Source organism: Haliotis asinina, chromosome 4 (genome assembly GCF_037392515.1).
Source record: "Haliotis asinina isolate JCU_RB_2024 chromosome 4, JCU_Hal_asi_v2, whole genome shotgun sequence".
Taxonomy (NCBI): domain Eukaryota; kingdom Metazoa; phylum Mollusca; class Gastropoda; order Lepetellida; family Haliotidae; genus Haliotis; species Haliotis asinina.
The window spans coordinates 43,060,013-43,086,856 of record NC_090283.1 but is presented as its reverse complement, the minus strand read 5'-3'; the positions used below and the strand labels follow the sequence as shown (position 1 = coordinate 43,086,856).

Below are 26,844 nucleotides of genomic sequence, written 5' to 3'. Positions count from 1 at the left end.
AGCGTGTGTACACAACAAAGGTTATTAAGTATTGGTGTCACTTATTGCAGCTACCCAAAGATAGATTACCATACCAGTCCTACATGATGCTTAAGGCACTTGATGAGTGTGGGAGAATTACTTGGGCTAGTAAGGTTAAACATTTACTATTCCAGTTTGGTTTTGGTTATGCCTGGTTAAGTCACAATGTTGGAGATTCAAAGGTTTTCATATCTATGTTCAAACAGCGGTTATGTGATAATTTACAGCAGACATGGTACTCCTCTCTAGAGTCTTCACCCAAATGTTACCTCTACAAATCGTACAAATCTTTGTTGGATGTTGAAAAGTACCTACGATGTGATTTACCTCTTTATGTAAGAACTGCTATTTCTAGATTTAGATGTTCAAACTTCAAAATTGCCATAGAAACTGGAAGATACACTAATACTGATAGACATCTAAGACTGTGTAGCCACTGCAAAAATAATAATGTAAATGTCATTGAGGATGAATTCCATATTTTATTGGAATGCCCACTATATGCAGATATTAGAACGAAATACTTTAGTAATACGCTAAAGAAACCACACAACCTCATGTCTGTTGTTAACATTTTTAAAGATCCCAACACAAATACTCTCCATAATGTTGGACATTTCCTCTTTCATGCTGAAAAGAGGATCCACTTAAAATATGCTCAGCGACTGTAATTGAATTATGTTTGTATTTTGGGCCTGTGGCCTTTATACAGAATAAAATATGTCTATGTCTATGTCAATGCATTAAACCATTCAACAAGTAAAACTTCTGGTGTTTCTACAATAACCTCGACATGAATTTATCTTCATTGTGCAATAAATTTTGAATTGTATTTTTTCAGGTTGGAAACAGGACAGAATAAGGACGCTAAGGCAGCTCTCCCTGTTATTCCGCACGCTGAGTTTCAAGGTATTGCAGTTCTGCTTAATGCTCTGTCCTATATGCATCAGTGCACAACAAAAAATGAGCACAACCTACTGTCATATAAATAAGAATGCTCATTTCTTGAGCTCCAAACGTGACTTTTGTTGCACAATAAAATTATGCAGCAAAATGTGATGTTCAAGGGCGATTTTGTTCAACCGTTTGAATCTTTTGCATGTGTTTGGTGACGACTTCTTGTTATAATTCTGTAATCACTCTATAATATACGTCAGTTTTATTGAAACATAAAGTTTCTGTCAGGGTATTGTATCTTGTTTGTTGCAGTGGCTATGACAAGATGTTTGCAGACAAAAAAGGAATCCGTCTCAAGAAAGAAAAACAACCAAAACAAACACAGTGATGTCATGAGAAAATGTTCCAGGAAACCTACAGTAAGTAAACATGAAAACCAATTTAACTAGCTTTCGGGAATCAAGAATTAGATGAAACTGTTTTAAGAGGATGCACTATGTAACTTAGCTTACCATCAATTAACAAGGAAGAAGGCATGTTAATTGATGAATCTCAACTGAGATGATATCAAGGTATTAGGCCTTGTTAATTAATGAACCCTTTCTGGCATGACTTGCTCATCAATGAACAAGGGATTAGGCTTTGTTATGTGTTGAGGCTTTGTTCAAGGCTGGGAGATACAGTAACAATCATCCCACAGTATTAATCCTAGTCTGTCGTACAGACCCTGAAGTATATATATCTAAGAAAGCCCACGCAAGTCTAGAAAATATGGCAAGTCTAGATTTCCTTAGCTTCAGAAAATGAAGAAAGTCTCAGGGCTCCATTTCATTATTTTTTTCACTATGAACGTTTTCAGTGAAATATGTTCATTTCAGAGACTAGCTGTTAGTCTATATTAATCCGTGTGATCTTTCAAAGGAGAAAAAAGGTTGTACCATACAACACCTGTGTTCTAATGCACTAAATACACAAGTATCAATAATACTTGCTATGAGATTATGAGAATAACCATTGATTCTATTTTCACATTGGTTTACCATTCACTTAATGCAAGTATAATCATATTGACTGTCTTCTTCAGAAATCGAGTCGAAGGGATGCGACAGGCAGACCTCCCGAGCCATAAGAAAGCAAAATATGAACCAGTATTAAAGAATGCACAACTACAATGCTACCCCATTGTTTTTTATTGTATATTTGATAATAATGTGTAACATACCTTCCGTAAATTTGTAAATAGAATGTTTTTGTATGAAATTTAATCCTCCTCTTTCTTGTTGTAATCTGTAAATATACATCTAGTGTAAGCTTGACACTGTCTATTTGTTTTGGGGTATTTTCATTCGCATGAAAGACATGAGTATTATAAAAGTGAAACAAATTCCGCATTATAGAATACCATTTCCTTCAACACTGCAGAATTGACCACGGAGCACTATCAAGCGAACATCAAATGTATTTCAATGTTATTTTATGCTAAATTCCTTGTTCACGCGTCATGAAACAAATTCAGCACATTACAACTTTCACCACCTAAACCACCCACTCCTCGGCGCATTATCGCGATGATGACACTGCAAGATGTCAAACCAGCCTACAACTCAGCAGAAACAATTTCAAAATGTTTTTTTATCCAATTTTTTATCCAAGAAAGATGCAGCAGAGTTGCGGGGGAAATGGAAGCAGTGTGACCCGCCACACCTCAAATATGGTTCCTATGCCATATGGATAAAATGACAATGCACAAAGCCGGACGAAGGCCATTCTGTATTTTACAGGCACAAGGTGGATAAGAACTTACTAGTATTGATCACGAGATAAAAAAAACCCCCAAAACATATGAAATATCTACATGTCAAATATTCCACCACTATAAGTACTAGTAACATATATTCCATTATATCAGTTCTGCTATTTGTAAGAAACTAAATAAAATTACAAGCGTACAATCGCGATTTAGAAGTAAAATATGTTGTACCAGGGATGTATTTGATGGGCATTTTAGAAGTATGGCGAGTCACAAGAAAGTAAGATTCTTTGTGGATATCAACTTTTTGCATTGTATATGATGCATCGTTTCAGTATGGATTGATATACCGTTGTCAAACAAAATTATTTACACTATGTTGTTATCCATAAAGAATGTATGTAGAGATGTTGGGTTTTGTAAATCTCTGAATCTGTGTTCGATCCAATAAAAAATCATCTCAGTAGAGATGGTGAACTACTGGAAACTGTCATTCGTCCAAGTACAAAGCAGGACTTGAAACTGACAAGCGTTTGCACCAGTTTCCGTGAGATCCAGTCATCCATGAAAAACGGATGTAGTTTGTTTGCAACCCAGAGACATAAAAAACATGTAATATGTACAAGTATCACACCTGCTTTATTGCATAATGTGTCTGAGACAGGACTCGGGTGCATGAGTCATCAATCAATTTATTTTGTTTATGGCGTATAGCCTGATATGTGTTAAGTTTAAATGGCATGTGGTCAATGATTGAAGCTGTGTATTGCATATTGTCTTTAGCAGACAGGCAGCCATACATATAGGTGTCAATAAACCAGACATTAAGCTTTCTCTGTGACAGAGGCTGCTTCTTACAACCAACATGTTTTTTTATGTAACGAGTAGATTATTTACTTGTTTGTGTACACAAACAAGATTAGACTACTGCTCACGACCTCATACTCCGGGCATATATACTGTTTCAAGCTCCGCGAACCTATTCACTGCGCATGCGTTATGGGCGCAGCACAACTGTTGAAACAACTTCTTCCCCCAGCGCTGGGTGAAATTTAGTGAATCGCTTGAACTCCGAATTCGCGGATTTTTTTCCATCGCGGTTTTTTTTCTTTATAGGTTGAATTGGCATTTTCTATGATTTGTTTCGGTAACTGCATACCGAAAGGTATCAGAATCTGCAAAGTTGTGTTTTCCTTTTTTATGTGATCTTTTAGAAAGTTTCGTTCCATGAGATAACCTGTCAAAATAATACAACATATCAATAATGCCCTATGCTCCAGGGTGGGCAGTTCTCTCTGGAGATCTTGATGTTTCTTTTTCTTTGGGACAGTGTCTGGCCAGCACTATGTTGCACCATGTTCAGTTTATTAGTTTGCGTCCCCAGTCCAACATGAAATTTATCACCTCGAAAACGTTGGGATGGGTATTTCGAACAAGTTACTTTAACCTCCCATGCCAACCTCTTACCTGTTATTTGTCCAGGACACATTTCTGTCATGGAGTTCCATTCCTGAAGGTTGTTGTTTAGTTATGTTAAATATAGCAGTATGTGTTAACTGCAACTGGCCCGTGTACAACAGGTGTAGTCCCACGAAGCCTAAAATTATTCAGTTAGGTACAGTTCACTCGGCTTATTGGACTTCATGCCTCAATGATTTTATGGGATTATGGTGGATTGTTGCTTGGCTGACCACAGAAAGGAAGAATCAACAGAAACAACAGAAAGCAAATATGATTGTAAAGTATTTCAAAAGGTGACTATCCCATATGTATAACTGGTACTATTGGTAAAGATTGGATCAACCACATGATTCATAGCAACATATACTGTCATGCGTTATGTTATCACAACACAATCTCTATCATTTAGCATATTATCACAGGTGACAAGGTGATATTGTTTATGGTATTGTTATTCACTGTTCCCAAACACAAAATAAGTGGGATACTGAGTCAGAATTCTTTTCTAAAGAGCTTGCGCATAGTGAAAGAAACACCCATGCATCTTCAATCCACCGAACACTGTGGTAAGAGCATCATTATCCTACCCGTAACAGAGTGACCACTCTCCACTGAACAGTGGTCTGTCCCACTCTCATTTCACGCCCCAATTACCTCATTAATTATGTCCAGGGGTCAAACTGTAATTAGCCTTTGGGATTTATTAGGTGTGAATTTGAGGCCTTGCGGACCGTTTTACCATCACCCACCAGTTATCTCCCCTTGTGGATCTTTACAAGTTGTAAATGTCTTGTAAACATCATCTTTACAAGAGATTTACAAGCTTGTAAAGGTGAACTTTTTTTCCAGTGTTGATTGTGAACAAAGAACATTATTTTGCTAACAAAGTCCATTTGAATATTTATCACACAGTGAATATTATGTGTGTTTAGTGACCGTTCATATTCTATTGCTGGATTAGGTTGTGGGTGGGTAGGTATTCTGATTTCAGATTTCAAATAGCGACCACAATAAGGTGTTCGATGTAATAATGCAAATTTATACATACATCTTGTACGGAAATGGTCTTTACATATGCTTTATCCCCTGTAGGTGGTGTAAGTTTGGCTGACTCAGTGTCATCGGACAAGTATTTCAGGAAGGTCTCTATGATGGTTGTACATTTCTTTCCGTCCATATGTAGTTCGGTGGGGAAACAGATGCATTTGGCTGAATTCTCACATTGCTCGATCCTCGTCAGGAAATTCTGAGTCTCCTTACACAAAGTTGCGTCGACAGAATCATGAATTACATTGAAATCAAACTTTGTATCCACCTTCACATGTTGCACGATCAACATCGCCAACTGGGTGTTGTATTGAATGACCTTCTGGTTGTCCTCGCCCTCAGCTCTGAAAGTCAGCACCATGACAGGGCGTGTTGGGGAGAACACACACGCATCACACAGTACAGACGCAGGTACTGGCCCCTTCCAAGATGGGTCTATTATCTTCAGCAGGTTTCCTCCTGCGATGACGACTGTACAAGTTCTGCCTGGTAGCTCCATTAGCCTCTGTGCAATGTGGGCATGCTGATTCGTGAGAGCTTCCTCAACACTGGACGGGAAGATTCCGAAGTCTGCAACAGTCACCACATAAATGTACGTATACAAAAATGAGATAACCACATATCTTCAGATTATATGTAAAGAAAAAATGAAATACATGTACATTCATATCAACAATCATTTATGTCGTATGTTTGACCAGACAAAATGTTTGAATGAGTTGCATCTGAAACATGGTCATCCTTTGTGCTTGCCATTAAATAGAACGGACATGGCTTAAATCTGTCAAAATAGCTACTGTCTACGTGAACAACTTTTGCATGTTACAAAGCAGAGGTAGTTCTACGTAGGTAAGCCTGATGCAACCATATACTCACACCAGAATCTAATTTCAATGGAGAGTTAAGTATGGCGAACACGTCCAGCATTATTAACTGTAAAAACTCCATGCTCCACATCAGCAACAAGATCTACAAATACATACACGACTCTTCAGATTCAACTGATAGTATCCCAACAATCTTCTTTTGTTCTGATATAGAGAGAGTGCCTGACTGGAGGGTATCGCCTGAAACAAACAAAGCAACTGACTTACATTTAGGTAATGTAGAGACGTAGAGGTATTGAACAACATAATTTCAGGAAAGCCTTACCGGAAGTCTGTGTTACTTTTAATGCATCGTCCGAATCAAAGAAGGTGTCATAGGCCAGTAATGGAACGTCTCCTTCTGAGCTGTACCTACTAGGCACACTGGAGTCATCACTCTCGCCACTATCACTCAGTCTTCTGCCTAACTCTAACTCTAACTCCATGTTGAATGTCTTTCAAACTACGTCATCACGGCTGTGAATCGCTCTAACCAGACTGCTTTGTCCATCCGATGAATGTTATTGTTTTTCACTTCATACGCCCTTGGCCCGTCCTTGTCACTGAAGATGATACCATCAAAGCACCGCACAGCTACCTCCAGAACACGTCTGTCGGTTCCATTAATCGGGTGTAATCGCACTTCAATCAAATTGACAGGGACATCACAAAAGTTGTTTCCATATAAGGCAATTGTGTCACTTTGAAGTTTGGATTCAATGGCTGAGGTGATCTCAGATTCTTCAAATTTGATGGAAAATCCGTCAATGTTAAGAATTTTGGTTCTGCAACTTTCTATGTCAAGGATATTTTCACTTATCCCAACATAGTATGATCCGCCTCCCTCAATCTTGGACATAGAAGTCAGGTTATCTTTCAGTTTGAGATCATACCATATATAATCAACGAAATCTGACGGGCTTCTCAAAAGTTTCGTTGCAACTGCACTCTTTAATCTGTCAACATGTAATGCTTTTATTTCAATATGCCGGCACTCATGGAGTAGCTGGGTATTTTCATATAATCCTCTAGTTGTTGGGGAAACTGTGTTCTTCCGCCTTTTCAGCATGCATTTACCCAAATTGGCAGACGTTACTGATACATTTTCAATGTCGTTCCTCACTTTTGTATTAAAGTCCACAGTGGCTAGTCCATTCGTTTTCTTCACGTTCACAAAAACGAAGTTCGTATAGTCTCGAAACTTCTGTATATCAGATAGCCATTGGCGCCTGTATGTGTCTACATATAATTCTCCATCATCAATGAGATCAGTCAGACTCCTGGTAATGAACTCATCAAACTGTTCCAGACACCTGTCCTCGGGTAGTTGACCCTCTACATGAATCAGAACTTGGCCTCCCCCGCTGTTCCTCCAGGCTGAGACTATCTTCCCGAGTCTGTCAAGACTTTTCTTTTTCTTTTCTAACAATTGCCCTGATTTCTTTCCAGCACAAATGCTAGACCGGGTTGTGTGAAGTGAAATGATGTTAGGGCAGTTCGATTGAGACTTGTACAATTTTCCTACTCTCTGGCATTTTGTGCAGGCCTCTGTAAAGGTAAGTGTGGTGTTGAAATAGTTGGAACAGTCTAAAGATGCAAATAAAACATTTTATGAAAACACCTTTACTCAGCAGGCATTAACGAAAACACATCTACTGACTCCCCTTTTGTTATTCTTCACCAGAATATGTGGCACATAGAGCATTACTGACCCTTACCTTATCAGTTTTGAAAAGTTTAAAATGTGTAAACGAGCGTGTGAATCTATTTTCTTTATAGTTTGATCCGACGATCATACCTCATGCACTCATGTGTAAAGTTAATCAGAAATACTCTTATTCCAAATGTATTAGAAATGTGAAATAGGCGTGAATATCAATACCCGTGTAATCAGCTGCTTCTGTACCGAGTGATGACATGTCATTAGCATCATAGCGATGATAAACCTTGATGTGTCTTCTTTATAACCACCTGCCGATCACACCAAGTCTACCAAACAATGTCTGAAATACATGAAAGAAACTTTACTTATAGATGTATTCAGTTATATATCCCACAAACAAAAAATATGGAAACACCCTAAATATTGATAGTCATAAACGCAATTGTGGTGAGGTCATTCATACTTGTTAATGTATCTCTTTGTGTGCATAAACGACCTGTTAGAACTTGCAGTGACGCAGCTGATTCAATATTCGTTGAGGTTGAGTGAAATGAAACATTGGCAAAACTGCGAAAAACATGGGTGTCGAAAGACAAAAGCGCCATGTTTGATTCCAACAACCAAACTTAACAGCCAGGTGTATGTGGGAGACACATATCATATATTAGACAAAATAAGTTAGTCATATTGCTATTTTTATGATTGATATTTTATCATTGTGTCAACATTACCAACATATATCCTTACCCATTTGTGCCCAGGATATTTCGGAATACACATCATCAGAAACATGCAGATTCTGGTATCTTTCTGGTGGTGAGTCCCATTTGGATTCACACGCACAATATAAGTATATGTATTCAAAGGAAACACATATGACAATTGATGTTTTTCAAGCTTTACCGACCTACAAATTTATGTGCATGTACATTTTCAACACTCAACAAATGAAGTTTCGAGACAACTCAACATGCAATGAATGAAGCAATACCAAATAGAACTTCACTGAAGCCATGCAGCCTCCATCAGGTATCACTGAATGCCTCAGCAAGTAGGTTGCCACTACCATTCGTGCTGATGCCACCTAACAGGATACTTGATAACGCGAACTTGCATATGATTTGTAACAGTTGTTGGCAAGATAGAACATGTCTCAGTTTGTGGTTTCGTGTCCGAATATGCATTTGACAGGAAGATGAGGGTGCTGCAACGATCCTACCACCCATACTTTAAGTAACAACAGCTGGCTCAAACATTCGCTTTCTGAACGGGCTCTCTGCTGTTTAAAATTCTCGTCTGTAGTATTGACAAGTTGCATATCGACGCGATTGTTACACATCAAAGTAAGTCACAGACAAGAGGGGGATTTGTTAGTACTTCCCGCCCCTTGCCAACCCTTTTCAATAAGTGTGCGTCGGGCCGAACATTTAGCGTGGATACTAACGAGCTCTTAACAGCATTTTGGTTTGACTGATATTCAGCAAAATATGTATCTGGAAACCATAACACATGGTTGGTTGTTTGTCAAGAGCTGTATTTTCGGAAATCCATCCATGAAAAGAAGAACATTTCTGAATAATCTGAATTGTGTTCACGATGGACCATTAGGCTTCGTAGCCATTCAGAATGAGATGACTTTGAGAAAGTGTAACATCATTTTCTAAAGAAGATCATCGAACAACACACACACACACACACACTCACACACACACACAAACACACAGACAGAAAAAAAGCACCAACAAAAAATACATTTGATGTCAACAAATATATTTCACGTCATGTGTATATATGTATGCGGATTACAGAGCAGCATGGGACTGTGGGACTTTGCCTATTATATGAGCGGGTGATATCGTGATAACCAAAATGTGGCTGCACAGGGAACAAACGTAAACATAGACAATAATGAGTCACAGCCAGTTGTTTTCCAGGTGTTCAAATATGGGAAAACGTAAGAGTTTTGACTTTTGTGAGATGCCAGTACCCAGCTCCTGCTACACAGTGAATAACTCTACGCCTCTCCCTAACAAAATTTTCATCTTGCAACAAACTTTTCAAACATAGTCAGCTGAGTTATTCCTGTGTTGGTAAATGCCTTTTTGTAGGGCATTATTTTTGAGATTCTTGAACTTTATCCTTTAATATCTTATAGTAAAGTGTATGCTGAGCTGAAGGTAAGGTAAATAGTGATGCAAACATTCTGAAATCATTGTGCTGTAAAGCTAGCAAGGCCCTTATGTCTCTTTCTCAATGGTAGAATAATCTTTTTTGATGCTTGCCAAACTTCTTGGAAAGATAACAAACTGGATGTTCAATTCCTGAATCATCCTCTTGAATCATGACTGCACCTGCACCGATATCACTTGCATCAATTTGTAACTTAAATGCTTTCTCTAAATTTGGTGCCTGCAGTACAGGAGAAGTCATGAATATGGCTTTGACTTTTTGAAATGCAGTCTGATAACTGCTATCCCGCTAGAATTTTACCTCTGTCCAGAAAAGGTTGGTAGGTGGTGATACAGCATCTGAGACATTTTGACATAACTTTCTATAATAGTCTGCCTTTCTCAAGAATCTCATGAGTTCTCTCTCAGACTGAGGTACTTGAAAATGTACAGTTGCAGTACCTGACCATGCCCTACAACATGCCATAAAATTCAATTTGTGCCTTCCCAAATTCACACTTGGCTGGATTCACTGTCAAGTCCTTTTCACATGGTCTTCCCACTCCATGTCGTAATTGATGACATCATCCATGTAAGCCTCAAGACCAAATGTCACAATGTTGTCAAGTCTCTGGAACACCGCTGGTGCGTCCTTCAGAGCAAAAGGTGTCACTTTGTATCGATACAGTACGTCTGTTGTAGTAGAGAAAGCAGATATTTTTCTTTGCACGGTCTGTGAGTGGAATCTGCCAGAAGCCCTTCAGTAAGTCAAACTTACTTGTATATCTAGCTTGACCAATGCAGTCAATGCAATCGTCCACTCTCGGAATTGGATATGAATCAGTTCGTGAGAACAGATTGAAAGCTTTCGTGTCAGCACAGCAGCGCCAAACACCTAAACCACTCTTCAGCACAAGAACACATGGTGAACTCCAACGACTGTCACTGGGTTCAATAATGTCATTTTCCAGCATGTATTTCACTTCCTTCTACGGAGTTACACGTTCCGCAGGATTCATTCGATATGGGTGTTGCTTCACAGGCACAGCATCGCCTACATCTATATCATGGCTAACAACATCAGTTCACCCAGGCACATCAGGAAACAAGTGAGAGAAGTTATGAATCAAATCTGACATTTGAACTTTCTTCTCAGAGGATAAATGTGATAGGTCCCAATCAAGTTGAGCTAACACATCAGAATTTCAAAACTTTGGTGAAACATTATCACTAAGGTCATCAAACACAACTTTCTTACGATGAGTGAAATTTCTCTCTTTTAACTTTCCCTTGTAGTTTTCTTTCGTTTATGCTTGTGAAACTTACAAGTTTTGTCTTCCCAGCTCATTTGCTTTTGAAAGTCTATCCCGAAATGTAGACATGTAGTGTAACAGATTGATCTCAGGACTGTCATTAAGCCATTGTTCTTTCAAATGTTTAAGTGTTCCTGGCACAATGTGACCAAATACAAGACAAAGGGGCTAATCACTAAACTTTCCTGATTCCCTGACAGCAAATGCACACTTGCCAATGTTTCCCTGTCTCAAAACAATGACTCTTGATCATATTCTGCAGTGTTTGTTGACACCTCCCTGAAGCTCCCTGTGATTCTGGAAGATAGTCACTAGACTTAACTTGCTTAATACCCACCTGGTACATAAACACCTTGTACATAAAGTTTGAGCTAATCTGGCAAACCAACTAAGGTGAAAAACTTGATCAAAGCCTTGACAATCACAAGTAGAATTGCTTCAGGAAATCTTATAGAGGCACACATGATTGTGAGCAAATAGTGAGTGAGTGAGTTTAGTTTTACACCACACTCCACAGTATTCCAGCTATATGGCGGTGGTCTGTAAATAATCGAGTCTCGACCAGACAATCCAGTGACCAACAATCGATCTGCGCAATTGGGAATCAATGACATGCGTCAACCAAGTCTGCGAGTCTGACCACCCAATCCCGTTAGTCGCCTCTTACGACAAGCATAGTCGCCTTTTATGGCAAGCATGTGCTTGCTGAGGGCCTATTCTACCCCGGGACCTTCACATGTTTTTGGGTAATGAACAAAGACAGTCAATAATATCTCTATTGAAAGGTTCCTCAAAAGCCGGTATAGGTGTTAAGGAAGCAGAAGGAATTTTCTGATTTGGTTTTCCAACATTTTGGCATGCATGACAGGACTTACAAAATTCAGCCTCATCTTGTCTTAAAAATGTCTCAAAATGTGACAAAATTTTCCCACAAGTTTTGTTTACACTCAGATGACCTGCCATGGAACTTTCATGTGCCATTTCATAGCAACCACAATTTGATGATACATTTTCCATTCATCCCTCACAGGAACATCCGACAACCTATATTTCCTCATCAGAACACCTTTCTTGCAGTAATAGCAAACTGGAACTTTGCTAACCTCTTCAAAAGAAACAGCCTTACTAGCCAGCTTCTGCATTTTCAACATCCTCACCCTGCGTGCTAATAAGATGCTCTCTAGAAAGAATGTGATCATCTGACAAACTATCAGACTTATTGGTGTGAATAGAACAGATGAAAGAGATGAAATAGAAGACAGGAAGGCATGGTCAAGATATCTTGGAATGCAGACACAGGAGAAAATAGAGGGAGAATCTATTGTAAATAGTGAAAGATATTCCTCATGGCGAACACATCTGAGGGTGGCAGGATATTGTCTCAGATTTGTAGAGACTCTGGAGAACAAGGTAAAGGGACTACTTGTAACAGAGACAGATAAAGAGGTTCTTCAGCCTGTGGAAGTACAAAGGGTAGAGTACTATTGGGTACGTTCTGCACAGTCAGAGATAGTGGATGTGATGGAGACTTGTACTCTTTTAGCCCCCTTTCATGATAACAGTATTCTGTGTGTTGGAGGAAGATTGCATTATACCCCTCTGTCATATGATGAGCTTCAGCCAGTGTTGCTGCCGCCATCGAATCACATCACAAGGCATATCCTGATGGAGGTGCATGAGACAGTGTTCCAAAGGGACAGTGGGGCAAAGAGGACTTTGTGTGAGAGTAGACACAGATTCTGGGTCATCCGGGGAATGAATATGGTGAAGAACAGTGAACAAATGTGTCCTTTGCAGGAGGATGAGAAAGCCTCCTCACACAACACTTATGGCAAACTTGCCTCCAGAGCAGCTGAAGGCCTTCTCCCCACCATTCATCACTACTGGAGTGGACCTGTTTGGGCCCTTTAACCAGAGGTATGTCAGAAATATGAAGATTAAGGCATGGGGGGCACTTGAAAACCTTTCAACGCAAGCATTCCTTCATGCACTGAGAAGATTTGCATCACATCATGGATGGCCAAAGATTATGTTGTCAGACAATGGAACGTCATTTGTCGGTGCGGAAAAGGAACTGAAGAAACTGGTTGTCGAAGGACGTGCGGATATTGAGAACTTTGTCAGTTTTCATAACATGAAGTGGAAATTCTCTACACCCCAGAGCCCCCATCAGGGAGGGATATATGAGAGTCTTATCAAGCAGTTGAAGAGAGCATTAAAGGTTTTGATTGGAGAGCAAACCCTGTCTTGGGACAAGATGTCTATAGTCTTCGCTGAAATCAAAGCATTGCTGAATTCCAGACCATTGTGTGTGTCGTCTAACACTCCAAATGATTTGCTGTCAATCAAGTCATTTTATCTTTGGCAGAGCATCATGTGATTTGCCGCAGGGAACGTTCAGTGAATCGACGAGCCTGAGTAAGAGGTTAGTGTATGTGCAACAGCTTGTCCAGCAGTTTTGGGAGAGACTAGAAAGAGCATATTTCCCCATTCTTATGAGGAGGACAAAGCCGATGTCCAAGGGAAGACAACTCCAGATAGGAGACATTTTATCACTCATTGATCACAGTGTGAAGCGAGGAAAGTGGAACTTATACAGAGCTACTGATGTGTTTCCTGGAAAGCACAGTGTGGTCAGGAGTGTCCAAGTGAAGACACAATATAGACAATGAAAACGTTCTGTCCAACAATGTTGTCTCATCATTGAGAGTGTGTTTGTATAAATGGAACACTTTTAGGCTGGGTGGAGGGTTCGACTGAATATGTTCATGCATCAGTGTCATCATATCTGCTCGTATGGCATAATCAAATAGTGAGCCACTCCCTTTTTCACTATTATTTAGACTTAACTTCCGGTTATTGAATGCTCCCAAGTTTCGACTGCATGGCTGTTGAAAAATTCGTCGACCCATTCGTCCAACATTATTTACCGTGAAATGAAACCTTCAGGTATTTACAATGTTGACATGTTTCTGATTAATATTGTAATGATCACGCTTATGAGAATTCAGTTAATTTTCTGAAGTTTGTATAAATGTAGGTGTCTTGTCAACTTTGGAGGAATCCAAGTTGTAATGTCATTGGGTAATGTTTCGTAAATATTGTCTCATGTTACTCATAGCTGTATCCTCAAGTGCGCAAACCTTTTCACTATATTTCTCTAGTGGATAGAACTATTACGGTACTTTGTTCAGAAGTGTGATATTATCTTGTGGATATTTTCTTGTCAGTTTATCAAAATTACCTACCACCCCTGTTAGCGAAGTAGAATCGTCTTATAAATAAGAATTGGCGGGCAAGTTCGAGTTGCCTACATGATGGTACTGACCTTAAAAGTTGTTATACTTTGTTTGAGGTCACCTTTTAGCGGATTAATTCTGCTTATGTCCAGAGTAAGAGTATTACGGAAGCGTATTAGGGCCATGGTGAAAAATTTTTGGTGTCACTATCTCCTACGTAGGACATGCTATCGCCAACGTAGGACTTACTATCTCCTACGTAGGACTTATTATCATTTACGCAGGACTTAATATCTCCAACGTAGGACTTACTATCTCCTACATAGGACTTCTTATCACCTACGTAGGACTAAACTATCTCCTACGTAGGAGATAGTAAGTCCTACGTAGGTGATAGTAAGTCCTACGTAGGTGATCTACTACGTAGGAGATAGTAAGTCCTACGTAGGTGATAGTAAGTCCTACGTAGGTGATCTCCTACGTAGGGGATAGTAAGTCCTACGTAGGAGATAAGAAGTCCTACGTAGGTGATAAGAAGTCCTACGTAGGAGATACTGACACTAAAAACATTTTTCACCTTGGCTCTAATACGCTGCCGTAGAGTATAAATATTTCTAGAGTTGAAGAGTATAAATCTAGATCATTGTGTAAAGAGTTAATACAGGGATTATGGTAATGGCAGTGATTGATTTGTATTTACAAGGGGATGTCAATAAGTTTTGAGCCTTGCATAGAAAAACATAAAATATTGGTATGAACCACATTTATTTTTCAACATAGTCCCCTTGTGAGTCAAGACACTTGTTCCATCTTTTCTGCCAGGCGCTGATGCCATCTATGTAGAAGGCGCCATTTTGGTCCTCAAACCAAGCCTAAGTAGCGGCAATAAGCTCATTATCATCCTCAAATCTACGACCACTCAAGTGTTTCTTGAGATTTGGGAACAGATGGTAATCACTTGGTACCAGGTCTGGAGAGTAGGGGGGATGGGGCAAGATTTCGTACCCGCACTCTGTCAATGTTTTCCTGACTAGTGCTTGTTGTTGGGCGACGTGGACAGGGGTCATCTTCAACACTCTCTCTACCATGCTTAAATTCATTGACCCATCGTTTGATGGTAGCAGATGAAGGGGAAGACTTCCCATAAACTGCTGAAAGCCTTTCTTCAATGTTCTTCGCCGAGTTTCCTTCAAGAACTAAAAACTTAATTACTGCTCTATACTCAATTATATTCATTTTCACTGGGGGGTCTCTCTTTCTGTCAATGTGAGCTGTTCAATAACTTCTGAGAGTAGGATACCAAAACTTATATATCACATCAGCTACACCCCAAGGTTCCACGTCGTACCATAGGCTGTGACACCAGGGTATGACAAATGCTAAAAACTTATTGACATCCCCTCGTACGTACGCTTCAGTTAGTGTTGAAAGTCACATTGTTGGATAATGTAGCTCAAAACAGCTTTATTTGTGTTTCAGAATATTCTTTGCATTTCTGTATTGTACCATCAGACAAGACAAAACAATACAGAAAATATTAGAAGAATTCATGGCTCGGTTGTCTGCTCTTATTCACACCACTTATCAAAAAGACCTGAAGAGCTACTACTCTTTGAAGATAAGTCACCAATCTCTACCTCACTCAAAGAAAGAAATCATAAATGGAATCATTCACCAAAGAAATCTTGGAAGAAATGCCTCTTGACATTGACCGAGTTACTGCACAAGAAGGAAAAGTATCCGGAAATTCATCCTCCAACTTTAACTTGTCTGTACGAACTGAACTCCCCGGCGAAACTGACAATGGATCAGAACCAACTTTGGGCCTCTTAAAATCATTACCGATCAAGAAATCGATACCTGGAACTGTGAGAGAGTCAGGAACACCAACTTTCACCTCACCTGAAATCAGATCTTAAGTCAAATTGATAAAAGGGAGAAGAGCCGACAAATTGCCCCCTCTACCCTGAAACAAAACATCTGAGTTCGCTGAAAACTCGTCAGAAAAAGGCCACATATGTATGTACATATGTATGCTTGCAGTACAATGCAACTGATTCAAATCTATAGTAATGGGTCACAAATATATTATCAACTCACCAAAGTCTTTGTTTGAGAGTGAAAAACAGTTATACTGAGTGTAATACGGCGATGGTGGATGTAGGTCAATCGTTGGCGAAGAGGCAGACAGATGTACGTAGGCCGAATGATGACACAAGTGACAACTCCAGTAAATCCATGCGTGTGTGTGTGTGTGTGCGTGCGTGCGTATGTGTGTGTGCGTGCGTGCGTGCGTGCGTGCGTGTCTGTCTGTCTGTGTGTGTGCTTGTGTATTGTCAGTACATCAACTAGCCTGTACACAGTTTCTGATTTCTGAACTTCCCAGCGAAGTATTGAAGCTTCGTGATCGGCAAGAGTCAAAACACACCAAAGGGAGTCAACTCTACCTTAAAGGCGTGCCGCTAAAAACTTGATAACCGACGATGTGAAATGTGACCCATAATAACTATCACTTAATCAGTAATAATAATACAAATTAGACAAAACAGACTCTCGTAACAGTAATGCAGATAGCAAAAGTTACTGATACTGACATTGTGCTCGACAGTGAGGGTTGTATGCTAGAATTATGAAAATAATCACGCACGACCATAGTCACAAGCAACACAATATGAGTACAGTTTTAGCACGTTTGCTTTCAAAAATAAATCACAGTTCTTATTTCATTCAGATTTACCATGAAGGGTCAGGTATCCCCATAATATGTTCAACTGAGCTGTGCATAAGTTCCTTAACTGCGGTTAGTAGTAACATATTTATAAAATAAAAATACAATGTTTTACAAACCCTTTACCATATGTCTAATACAGCAATGAATTGCCACTTCATTGTATAACCCTACACTTCAGCAGATTCATGTTTTCACAACAGGGATGGACGCCCTCAGATTACCGTCCCAGCATGGAAAATGTTATGACTTTTACCCCTGCCTTCAAAATATCTCAAATCCTCATTAGACACATAAGATATAAATAAATTTGACCAAAAGGATATGCACAGCCACACTGGGTCCAAGTCCAAATTTTTATACGCTAGTCGTCTATGGGACAGTGTGTGACTCATTTGAAATTAATATACGTCTTTGCGTATTGTCGCAGTTTTCATGTGTTTTTTTCTTGTTTCTAACTTTCAGTTTGGGTGAATTAATGAAATTGTATTAGTGTTCTGTATGTATTCATATATGAACAGTTAGTGAGTTTAGTTTTACGCCGCACTCAACAATATTCCAGCTATATGGCGGTGGTCTGTAAATAATCGAGTCTGGACCAGACAATACAGTGACCTACAACATGAGCATCGATCTGCGCCATTGGGAACCGATGGCATGCGTCAACCAAGACAGCGAGTCTGACCACCCGATCCTGTTAGTCGCCTCTTACGACAAGTATAATCACGTTTTATGGCAAGCATGGGTTGCTGAGGGCCTATTCTAACCCATGACCTTCACGGGTCAATATATGAACAGCCTTTTCAAATGTATTAGTAGCGATATTTTTATTGTATTGAAATCGTATTTCAATCATTACGACGGATTTTGTCAAATACTGACAAAGAAGAACTCTTCAGAGTTCTCGTATGAATTTTCACTTTGTGAAATATTGTGTGGTTACACATGCTGAATCCATGCTGATTATGTGTATTGAATACACACGTTTTACTTTTACATTTGCTGTCGCAATAAGCAATTCCATATTCAGTTATAAATCTCACATGACCACAAACCTCCCTGTTCGTCCCTGCTTGTTCGTGCTGATATCTGTATGAGCTTGAAATGTCTACCTTTGCCTGTGATGGTTACTATAAGTTCCGTGCTTCTCTCGAGGGTAATGCGGTCTGATGTACGGCATTTAGAAGTAGCATCACCCGAGTCGGTAGGCGAGTGAAGACACTGCTACGAAAAGGTGTACATCAGACCCTATTTTCCCTGAACTTTGTCTCTGCCCTGTTCGAACCGGCCCGGTCCGACTTTAAGTCACTCCCATTGTTTAAGTCTGCTGTTCATATTACCGTATGCCTGCCTTAGAGACCGTTCATAGTACAAGGCTGAGTTGTGTCACATTTGGATAATCATCCAATGGTTTCACATCCTGTGTACAAGGATGAAAATATTCGACCCCAACGATCACGAGCTTTACAATGTATACACGGGAATCACCCCCTCTCTTAAAAAGAGAAGCATTGTTACATTTATAAAAAAGAAACGCACTGACGCTTTTAAGAAAATTGGACACATGACATTGTAGCTGCGGGAGAAACAATAGAAATATACTACTGTGAACAAAACCTGCACTTTGTGTGATCTAAAGAACCCCTCAAGTTTCAGCTTCAAAAGGAGGCAAATTTCACAGAAATATTCGAGAAAACGTCACCAATAAACGTGCGAAGGATAATGCACATGTGAAGCATGAAAAGGGTGTAGACAGGATGTAGACTCGATCCCTGAAAAAATCAAACATTGTGTGTAATTTTGTCATTCGTTTTTGCCTGGAATAGAGGAAGGCATGATATCACGATTGACTGTCGCCATTGCCGAAGGCCGCCTTGAAGCTGAGGAGACGCACAATGCTGTTTTAGATATTTCAACTTTCATGAGACCAGTTCCGCCCACAGACCACGGCCGTCCAAGGGTTCCCACCCAAGCTCAGGGCAGCTACATCCAGGCTGCTCAGTCGGGTCATCGTCTTGGCACAGCAGTGGAGACTGCACAGCGTTTCTCTGGTTTGAGAAGAATGTCCGACCAAACTGTCGATAGCATGAAATGTGGATCCGGCCAAGAAGACCATTTGTCGCCCCTGGTTTTAGAGACTTCCCTTAGCACAATTGCTTGCGGCTGTGTCATAGAGTCCGGATATGGAACCTCAGAAATTAATGACGAGTCTGTTTCAGTGATGAATCATTTTTTCTATTCACAGGCGACATGGAAGACATCGTGCTTACCGTAGAAGAAATGTACACTTTGCCGCTAATTGCATTCGACGGGTCGACAGATTTGGCGAAGGTAGAGTCCTGGTGTCGGTTGCGATATCCAGCACACAAAAAGCTGATCTAGCAGTTGTTTCGGGGGAATTTAACAGCGAATCGGTACACCACTAAGGCCTTGCACGTCACATGCTTCCAATTATTTACAGACGGAGGGAGTTCCAGCATGTAAACGCTATTCCCACATGCAGCAAGCGTCAAGGTCCGCTTGCCCATTCTTGCCAAATCTAACGTCAATGTCATGACATGGTCTTCCAAATAACCAGAAACCCGACTGCACTCCTCTGAGGTGAAATCGATCCAAGTGTACCTCAAGGTCAAAACATGCCTGAGACACTTCCATAACTAGCCTTTACATTGAAGGATGAGTGAGGAAAAAAATAATGTCCCAAGAATGACTTCTTCGACTGATCCAGTTGGTGCCGAGAAGGTGTTGAGCAATAATTGCTGCCAGTGGTGGCCATAGAAAGATATGATATAACTGCGCTTGGGATAATGCAATAAGTTCTTTTAAAAATGAATTACGCGTTTCTTGTTTTAAAGAGAATATTTCCAAAGAGTTATTCTATATAATGATGAAAATGGACATAAAGGATGTGAGTAGGACGATATGAATACATTAAGTTTTCCTGATGCACCCAGAACTGTAGGAGACTAGGCATTTGACAATACATCCCACGAACACGCCTTTCAGTAGTTCTGGCTTGAGTATTCAAAATAGTTGTTACTTTCAGCAGAAACATCATTTTTTGTGGTAGTTGTGGCAGGTGTATTTAGTGTAAATATAATATTTTATTCTTATTCTTTTAAGTTTCTTTTCTATTTCTTTATATTCTCCTCTTAGCTATACTATTTTTAGTCATATGTTGTATATACTACTATCTCGAATTGCGCGAAGATGAATCAAGTATATGTTATTATTACGACTAATGCGTAATGGTGTATTATTACCTATCCTGTATCTATTCCATTGTAGGTATGTATTTTTATTACGTTATGCGTACTGATGTAATATCTAAATCCAATATTATATATATATGCAATAACTAACGTTATTCATGCCTTTAGTAACTGCAGCAATTATTTCTATGTTTGTCTGTTATACAGACCCTGAAGTAAATATATCCAAGAAAGCCACGCAAGTCTAATAATGTGACAAGTCTAAATTTCCTTAGCTTGAGGAAAATGAAGAGGTCTGTGGGCTCCATTTCATTATACATGTATTATTTTTTTTTCACTATGAACGTTTTCTTCAGTAAAAGCCTTCAGTAAATCCTGCTGTATCATAATGCGTGTCCTTATGACAGTCTGGAGTGAACTGATTGATCTACCAGAAGATGATAAATTCATCTAGTTTCTCAAAACTGTCTTGTTTTATGGTTATATTTTTGCAGCTGATATATTGTTGTACACTTGAAACATGTCTTTCTGTGTATCAGAATTGTACTAAAACTCGATGGAAATCAGTTTGAATATACACACGGTATATATGTCTAACGCTTGTGAATCTAACATCAATAGAATATGCTTGAACAGACAATCTCACATGAGGCACGGGCAGTTTAGCGTCAGTCTGACTTGGAAACTATATGAGTTCAATCAGTATTTGTCCTGTCATGAGAGGCTGCGTATGTACTTCCTGTGGCCACAAATGTGTGACAATTAGATAGCGATGTGTGAGCAGAAACCCGGACTCGTTCAGAGCAGAAATTGGGAAGGGTCTGGCAGTCAACTAACTCTACAATACAATGTACAATGGATAACTTAAAACGCATACACCACCATCAACTTCTGATAATCTGTCAGTTTTGATTCTGAATATCAAGCAGTCATCTGTGTGTAGTGTGACAAAATCAGAGACGAGACACAAGCTACCTACCTGTACAGGTACACTTCTGCGATGTAACACGAAGGTCAGTTCCGGGTGATATGTATGTTATGAATATGCATGCTTTTGAAGTATTCATACGCAAGAGAGATTACAGGGCTCATAGCCTCACACTTAACTGCGTGATCCATGAAGACTGTACAGCGGTTTTAGATAAACTGTTTTAATTGACAGTTGAGACCTACTCAGATGTAAACAGACATAATGAAGGCAGCTGTCTTCTGGTTGAGGAGTATCAGTAGACATGAGGTTTTACTGCGCAGCGTAGATTGATACTGACGCACGTAGGCGCGCACGCACTCACTCACTCACTCACTCACTCACAGGGAATGTGCAGTTGCTATGTCGTATACCTGAACGGACATTATTGCTTGTAAATCTTATCCCAAACTAGTTTATTTTTATGAATCGACGATGCATTTACAGATAGCACATATCAGACTCCACAGCAACTTGCCCAGTACATTCTGTCCAACGTTTAATGCTGTCCAAATTTATGCTAATGAACGTCTGTAATTTATTGAAAGAAATTTGATAAATGAGCAAATAATAGGGCTTTGCATATAATTTGCAAATGTACCCACATTCAGGCTTTGCGAAGCTAACGATACGTTACATTATTGCGTTTGCAATTTAGTAAATGGTCAGGTGGTGTTTGTAATTAGTTGATATAATATACTTGAATTACACTCATGGGCCTTTAAAAACCTTTCACAAGTAATACGACTTGGGTTATGGCAGATGGTTCTAAATGTATGATTACACAATGACATTTAGAATGTGGTCAACTATCACTTATGTTATGTTTCGGATTACACTTTGGTTGTGAAGTACAAAGTCTAGCATTTTATTTGGTTGGGTCATATTCAGTACTCCTATACGCAGCATCAGAATCAGACACCATATTGCCAGGACACAAAAACGTGAAGCCCAGTCCACTGGGCCACCGCGACTTCCATAAAAATGGATGTCTGACAACTGGTAGTCTAGACTATGGAAACTGTGTGAATTTCTCATAAAACCATGTCTGTACAAGCAGATAAGTTTTTCAATGTCAAAACAGTAAGTAATCCTTTTGGCGCCAATCATCATTTATTCATTGCACTTTTGGAAGAATTGTTACATAAATGTTTATATATGACTTGGAAATAGATAAATAAATTATTATAAAACCTTTCAGTTTTATTGGGCAGCTGAGATTGTGAGTGGTCGCTTCTTCACAGGGAGCTGAGGCATCGTAAAATCAGTGTCCTCCTGTGGGAGCACGTAAGTCCCAAACATTCAAAGTAAATTTAAACGTAGCATTTAAACCCGTGGCGGGCCACCTCCTCGTGGTGGGTACTGGGTAACGCCAAGAGCTCGCCAACACCCCCGTAGTGGACCCGGGGGGATATTTGGTCCACCAACCCGTTTGCCGTGGGTTGCGGCCCTGTGCCGGTGGAGAAAGGGATCCTGGTGGTTGAGGCCAATAGGGGCCTGTACCTGTGTTCCTGTTGCTCAATACACCACTTTGGCCCTGACTTCGCCAAGACGGGTGGTTGAATGGTCCCGCTTCAACCAATCGGCTGGTCATGCCAAGCCCTGTGCGTGGACTATATATATGTCTCCAAGAGACATATTTAAAACAAACAGCTACATTTGACCTTCGTCATTTTAATGCATATCATACTTTTTCACCTCTGGGTGATAGGGCCACTGGCGGATCATACATTCTAGTCAGACAAAACGTTATTCAAAGCCCTGTTCCACTTATTATCGAATATGCAGGCTGTTGCAGTGAGAATTACTTTACATGTAGCGTTTACGCTATGCTCTCTCTATATTTCGCCCTCTTCGACGTTTGCCAAAACTGATCTTCAGGCTCTATATGACCAACTCCCGAAGCCCTTTATTATAATGGGAGATTTAAATGGGCACAACCCACTCTGGGGTAGTGTAACTACAAACACTAAAGGTAAATTGTTGGAGGACTTTTGTTCTGACAATGATTTATGTATTTATAATGATGGTTCCAACACATATTTACACCCTGGTACAGGGACCTATTCTGCTCTCGACTTGTCATTGACAAATTCAGAACTACTAAATGAATTTGAATGGTCAGTCCACGATGACCTCTGTGGAAGTGACCATTTTCCTACTGTATTAAAAGCTCCATCTGATGTTCCTCCATCATCAAGATGGAATATTAAAAAGGCTAACTGGGCTTTATATGAAACACTGTGTGCTGAAAGGCTTAAACCTGAACGTTTTATTGACGTTCCTGATGCCATTCAATGTTTTTCTCATGAACTGAATTCCATAGCTGATGAGTGTATACCAAATTCCTCTGTAGTTCCACACATAAGAAAACCATGGTTCAACTATGACTGTAAACAAGCTAGGAAGGCAAGGAAAAAAGCAGACCATTTTTTCCGTTGCCATCCTGTGGTGCATAATTCAAATAAATTAAAAATTTTAAATGCTAAAGCACGGCGTACTTTTAAACAGAACAAGCGCCAATCTTGGCAAAATTATGTATCCAAAATAAATTCTCGGACAACCATGTCCAAGGTATGGAACATGGTCCAGAAAATCAAAGGTAAAGGTACTAAATCTACTGTCCATCATCTTAAACATGGAGATCAATTGCTTACTGATAAATCAGTTATTGGTAATAAACTTGGTGAAACCCTTGCTAAACACTCTTCCTCTTCAAATTATGTACCAAAATGCCAGCAATATCAAAAACAAGAAGAAAAGAAAACTATTAATTTCAATTCTGATAATGGGGAAGATTATAATGAAACGTTTTCTATTCATCAACTCCATACTGCGCTTGATCAAACTCATGACACTGCTACAGGAGCTGATAACATACATTTTCAACTCCTGAAGCACTTACCAGAATCCTGCCTAGAAACTCTCCTACATATTTTTGATGATATTTGGACATCGGGTAACTTTGCTCCCACCTGGCGTGGCGCCATACTAGTACCAATACCTGAACCTGGACGTGATCATATGGATCGATCTAATTATCGTCCGATTTCATTAACTAGCTGTGTTTGCAAGGCCATGGAATGCATGATAAACAATCGACTTCGTTGGTACTTGGAAGCAAATCATCTCATAACAGATATACAATGTGGTTTCCGTAAAAACAGAAGTACTGTTGATCACCTCGTACGATTGGAATCATTTGTTAAAAAAGCACTAATTAACAAACAACACGCTGTGTCTATCTTTTTTGATCTTGAAAAAGCATGTGACACTACTTGGATATATGGCATTTTAAGAGATTTACATGACTTAGGGTTGCGAAGTCGATTGCCTTAATTTACAGCCAACTTTAAAAAAATAACAGATAATTCCAGGTCCGTGTGGGTTCTACCTTGTCATTACAATCAGGATCAGGGTGTTCCACGAGGCAGTATTTTGTCTGTCACTCTTTTTAACAGTTTATCTAAAGTTGTAAACGATTCAATTGATGGATCCTTATTTGTGGATGATTTTAATATTTCTTGTCGTGGTAAAAATATGCATGCTATTGAACGGCAATTGCAGTTGTGTTTAAACAAGATAAATAAATGGTGTCTTGAAAACGGCTTTAAATTTTCTAAATAAAAAACTGCATACATTTTTGTCATAAGCACAAACCACATAAAGACCCTGAACTGTCTCTAGATGGCACGCCGATTAAAGTTGTGAAGGAAGCCAAGTTCTTGGGTCTAATCTTTGATTCACACTTAACGTTTTTACCGCATATTAAATCACTTAAAACTAAATGCCTGAAAGCACTTGACTTATTGAAAGTGGTTTCAAATTCTAAATGGGGAGGGGATCAAGCTACCCTTCTCCATCTATACACCTGGAAATTAATCAAGCAACACCCCAATTTTTTCTATTGGAGCAACTTTGAAGTGTTCTGACAATCAAAATATGCCGGGTTGATATAGTTTGACACTTTTTTATTCAACAGACGATCTCTGACAAACAACTTAAAGGGAAAAAGTATCAAGACTTTGCTTTATTGCAACGAAATCCAAATTCTTAAAACTGTCTTAAATTCATGAAAAAATGGACACAATTTACTATTCATCCACAGACGTTGTTGTCAGGTGTATTAACACAAATGTCACATGGAAAGAAAGAACAGTCATCTGAGAGTCTGCACACCGACTTTCATCAATATCTAGTGTGTCCTCCCTGCGCACGCACCACCGATTCCAGACGCCTCCTCATTCCTTGGATGAGTCTCCGGATCTGATTCTGGGGGATCCTGTTCCACTCCTCATGCAGGGCAGCCGTCAATTCGTTGAGATTATGGACTGGTGGGTCTCTCTGCCTCACACGACGGCCAATAAAGTCCCACAAATGTTCAATGGGGTTGAGGTCAGGGCTCATGGCAGGCCATGGAATTCTGTCAATTGCATTTTGCCGCAAAAAATCATTTACAGCATGCGCCCTGTGAGGTCTAGCATTGTCGTCCATAAATATGGGTCTCGTTGCCAGAGGATGGTTCTCAAAATGAGGTACCACAGCCCTGTCAAGAACCTCCTGTTGGTAACGAACACCGTTAAGGTTGCCACGGATGGTAATGATATCCAACTTGCAGTTCATGGAAATGCACCCCCATACCATAACGGAACCTCCCCCAAAGGCCACAGTCTCCTGGATGTTCCGTGGAGCCATTGCTGTGTTCCTCTGCCTCCAGACCCGAGTACGACCGTCCACCATGTGCAGCAAGAACCGGCTCTCATCTGAGAAATGGACCTTCCTCCAAGAGGCAATGTTCCAGTGCAAACGGTCATTACACCAGGCCAGTCGGGCTGCCTTATGGGCTGGAGACAGTCTGGGTCGCTTGATTGGCCTCCTTGCCCGGTATCCTGCAGCTTTCAGACGATTCCGAACAGTCTTGTTCGAGATGGGTCTCCCTGGAAGCCACTCCTGTCTCAACCGAGAGCTCGAGTCGAAGGACCTGCGCCGTACAAGTCTCAGTAAAGCTCTGTCCTCCCGGACTGTGGTCTTCCTGGGTCTTCCTGGTCTAGGCAGGTCTTTAACTTCATTAGTGGCCCGGTATTTTTTCAAAAGTTTTGAAATTATGGAATGATGTCGTCCGATTTGAGTCCCGATTTGTCTTAGAGACATACCAGCATTCCTCATGCCGATTATTTGCCAACGAGTGGCCTCTGATAATTTCCTACGTGCCATGACATTGAAATGAATGAAAAACCGAATGCAATCGACAACCTGCGCTTGTAAACACCCCAGGGAAAAAGTGCATTTTTCGAAAGTTGAGGTTAAAGCAATGCACGTGCGCTGTGCAAGCTTCACGCGCGTCATATCAACCCATGAAAAGCTCATGCTGTATGTCAATACATCAAAATTGAATAATCAATCATCAAAATTACTTCGTTAAACTTTGTTAAGTTTTTATGTGTCTTTGAATTTGGTGTTGCTTAATTAATTTCCATATGTATATATCGATCACTCGTACGTTCTAAACTTC

General features: G+C 39.9%; 2 protein-coding genes across 2 annotated transcripts in view; both read right to left on the bottom strand.

Moving 5' to 3' along the window:
- LOC137281585 (uncharacterized) overlaps positions 1–6,488 on the bottom strand; it is a 28,485-nt gene extending 21,997 nt beyond the window's left edge. The window contains exons 1-3 of the mRNA XM_067812916.1: positions 6,329–6,488; positions 6,160–6,243; positions 5,187–5,746 (exon numbers count right to left, since the gene is read on the bottom strand). Coding sequence (XP_067669017.1) covers positions 5,187–5,746; positions 6,160–6,243; positions 6,329–6,488 — 804 coding nt within the window. The remainder of the gene's footprint in view (positions 1–5,186; positions 5,747–6,159; positions 6,244–6,328) is intronic.
- A 17-nt stretch (positions 6,489–6,505) lies between these two features.
- On the bottom strand, positions 6,506–7,961 carry LOC137282077 (uncharacterized). Its single transcript, XM_067813819.1, has 2 exons — positions 7,925–7,961; positions 6,506–7,590 (listed from the first exon to the last, which is right to left on the bottom strand). The coding sequence occupies exons 1-2, from the start codon at positions 7,959–7,961 to the stop codon at positions 6,506–6,508; spliced, it is 1,122 nt and encodes a 373-aa protein (XP_067669920.1).
- Between the last annotated feature and the right edge of the window lie 18,883 nt (positions 7,962–26,844).

Bases quoted from the DNA above. Each gene is read 5' to 3' on its own strand.
- LOC137282077 (XM_067813819.1), bottom strand. From the start codon at position 7,961: ATGTCATCACTCGGTACAGAAGCAGCTGATTACACGG. The intron at 7,591-7,924 runs GTATTGATATTC...TTACCTTTACAG, and splicing joins AGAAGCAGCTGATTACACGG to AGGCCTGCACAAAATGCCAG.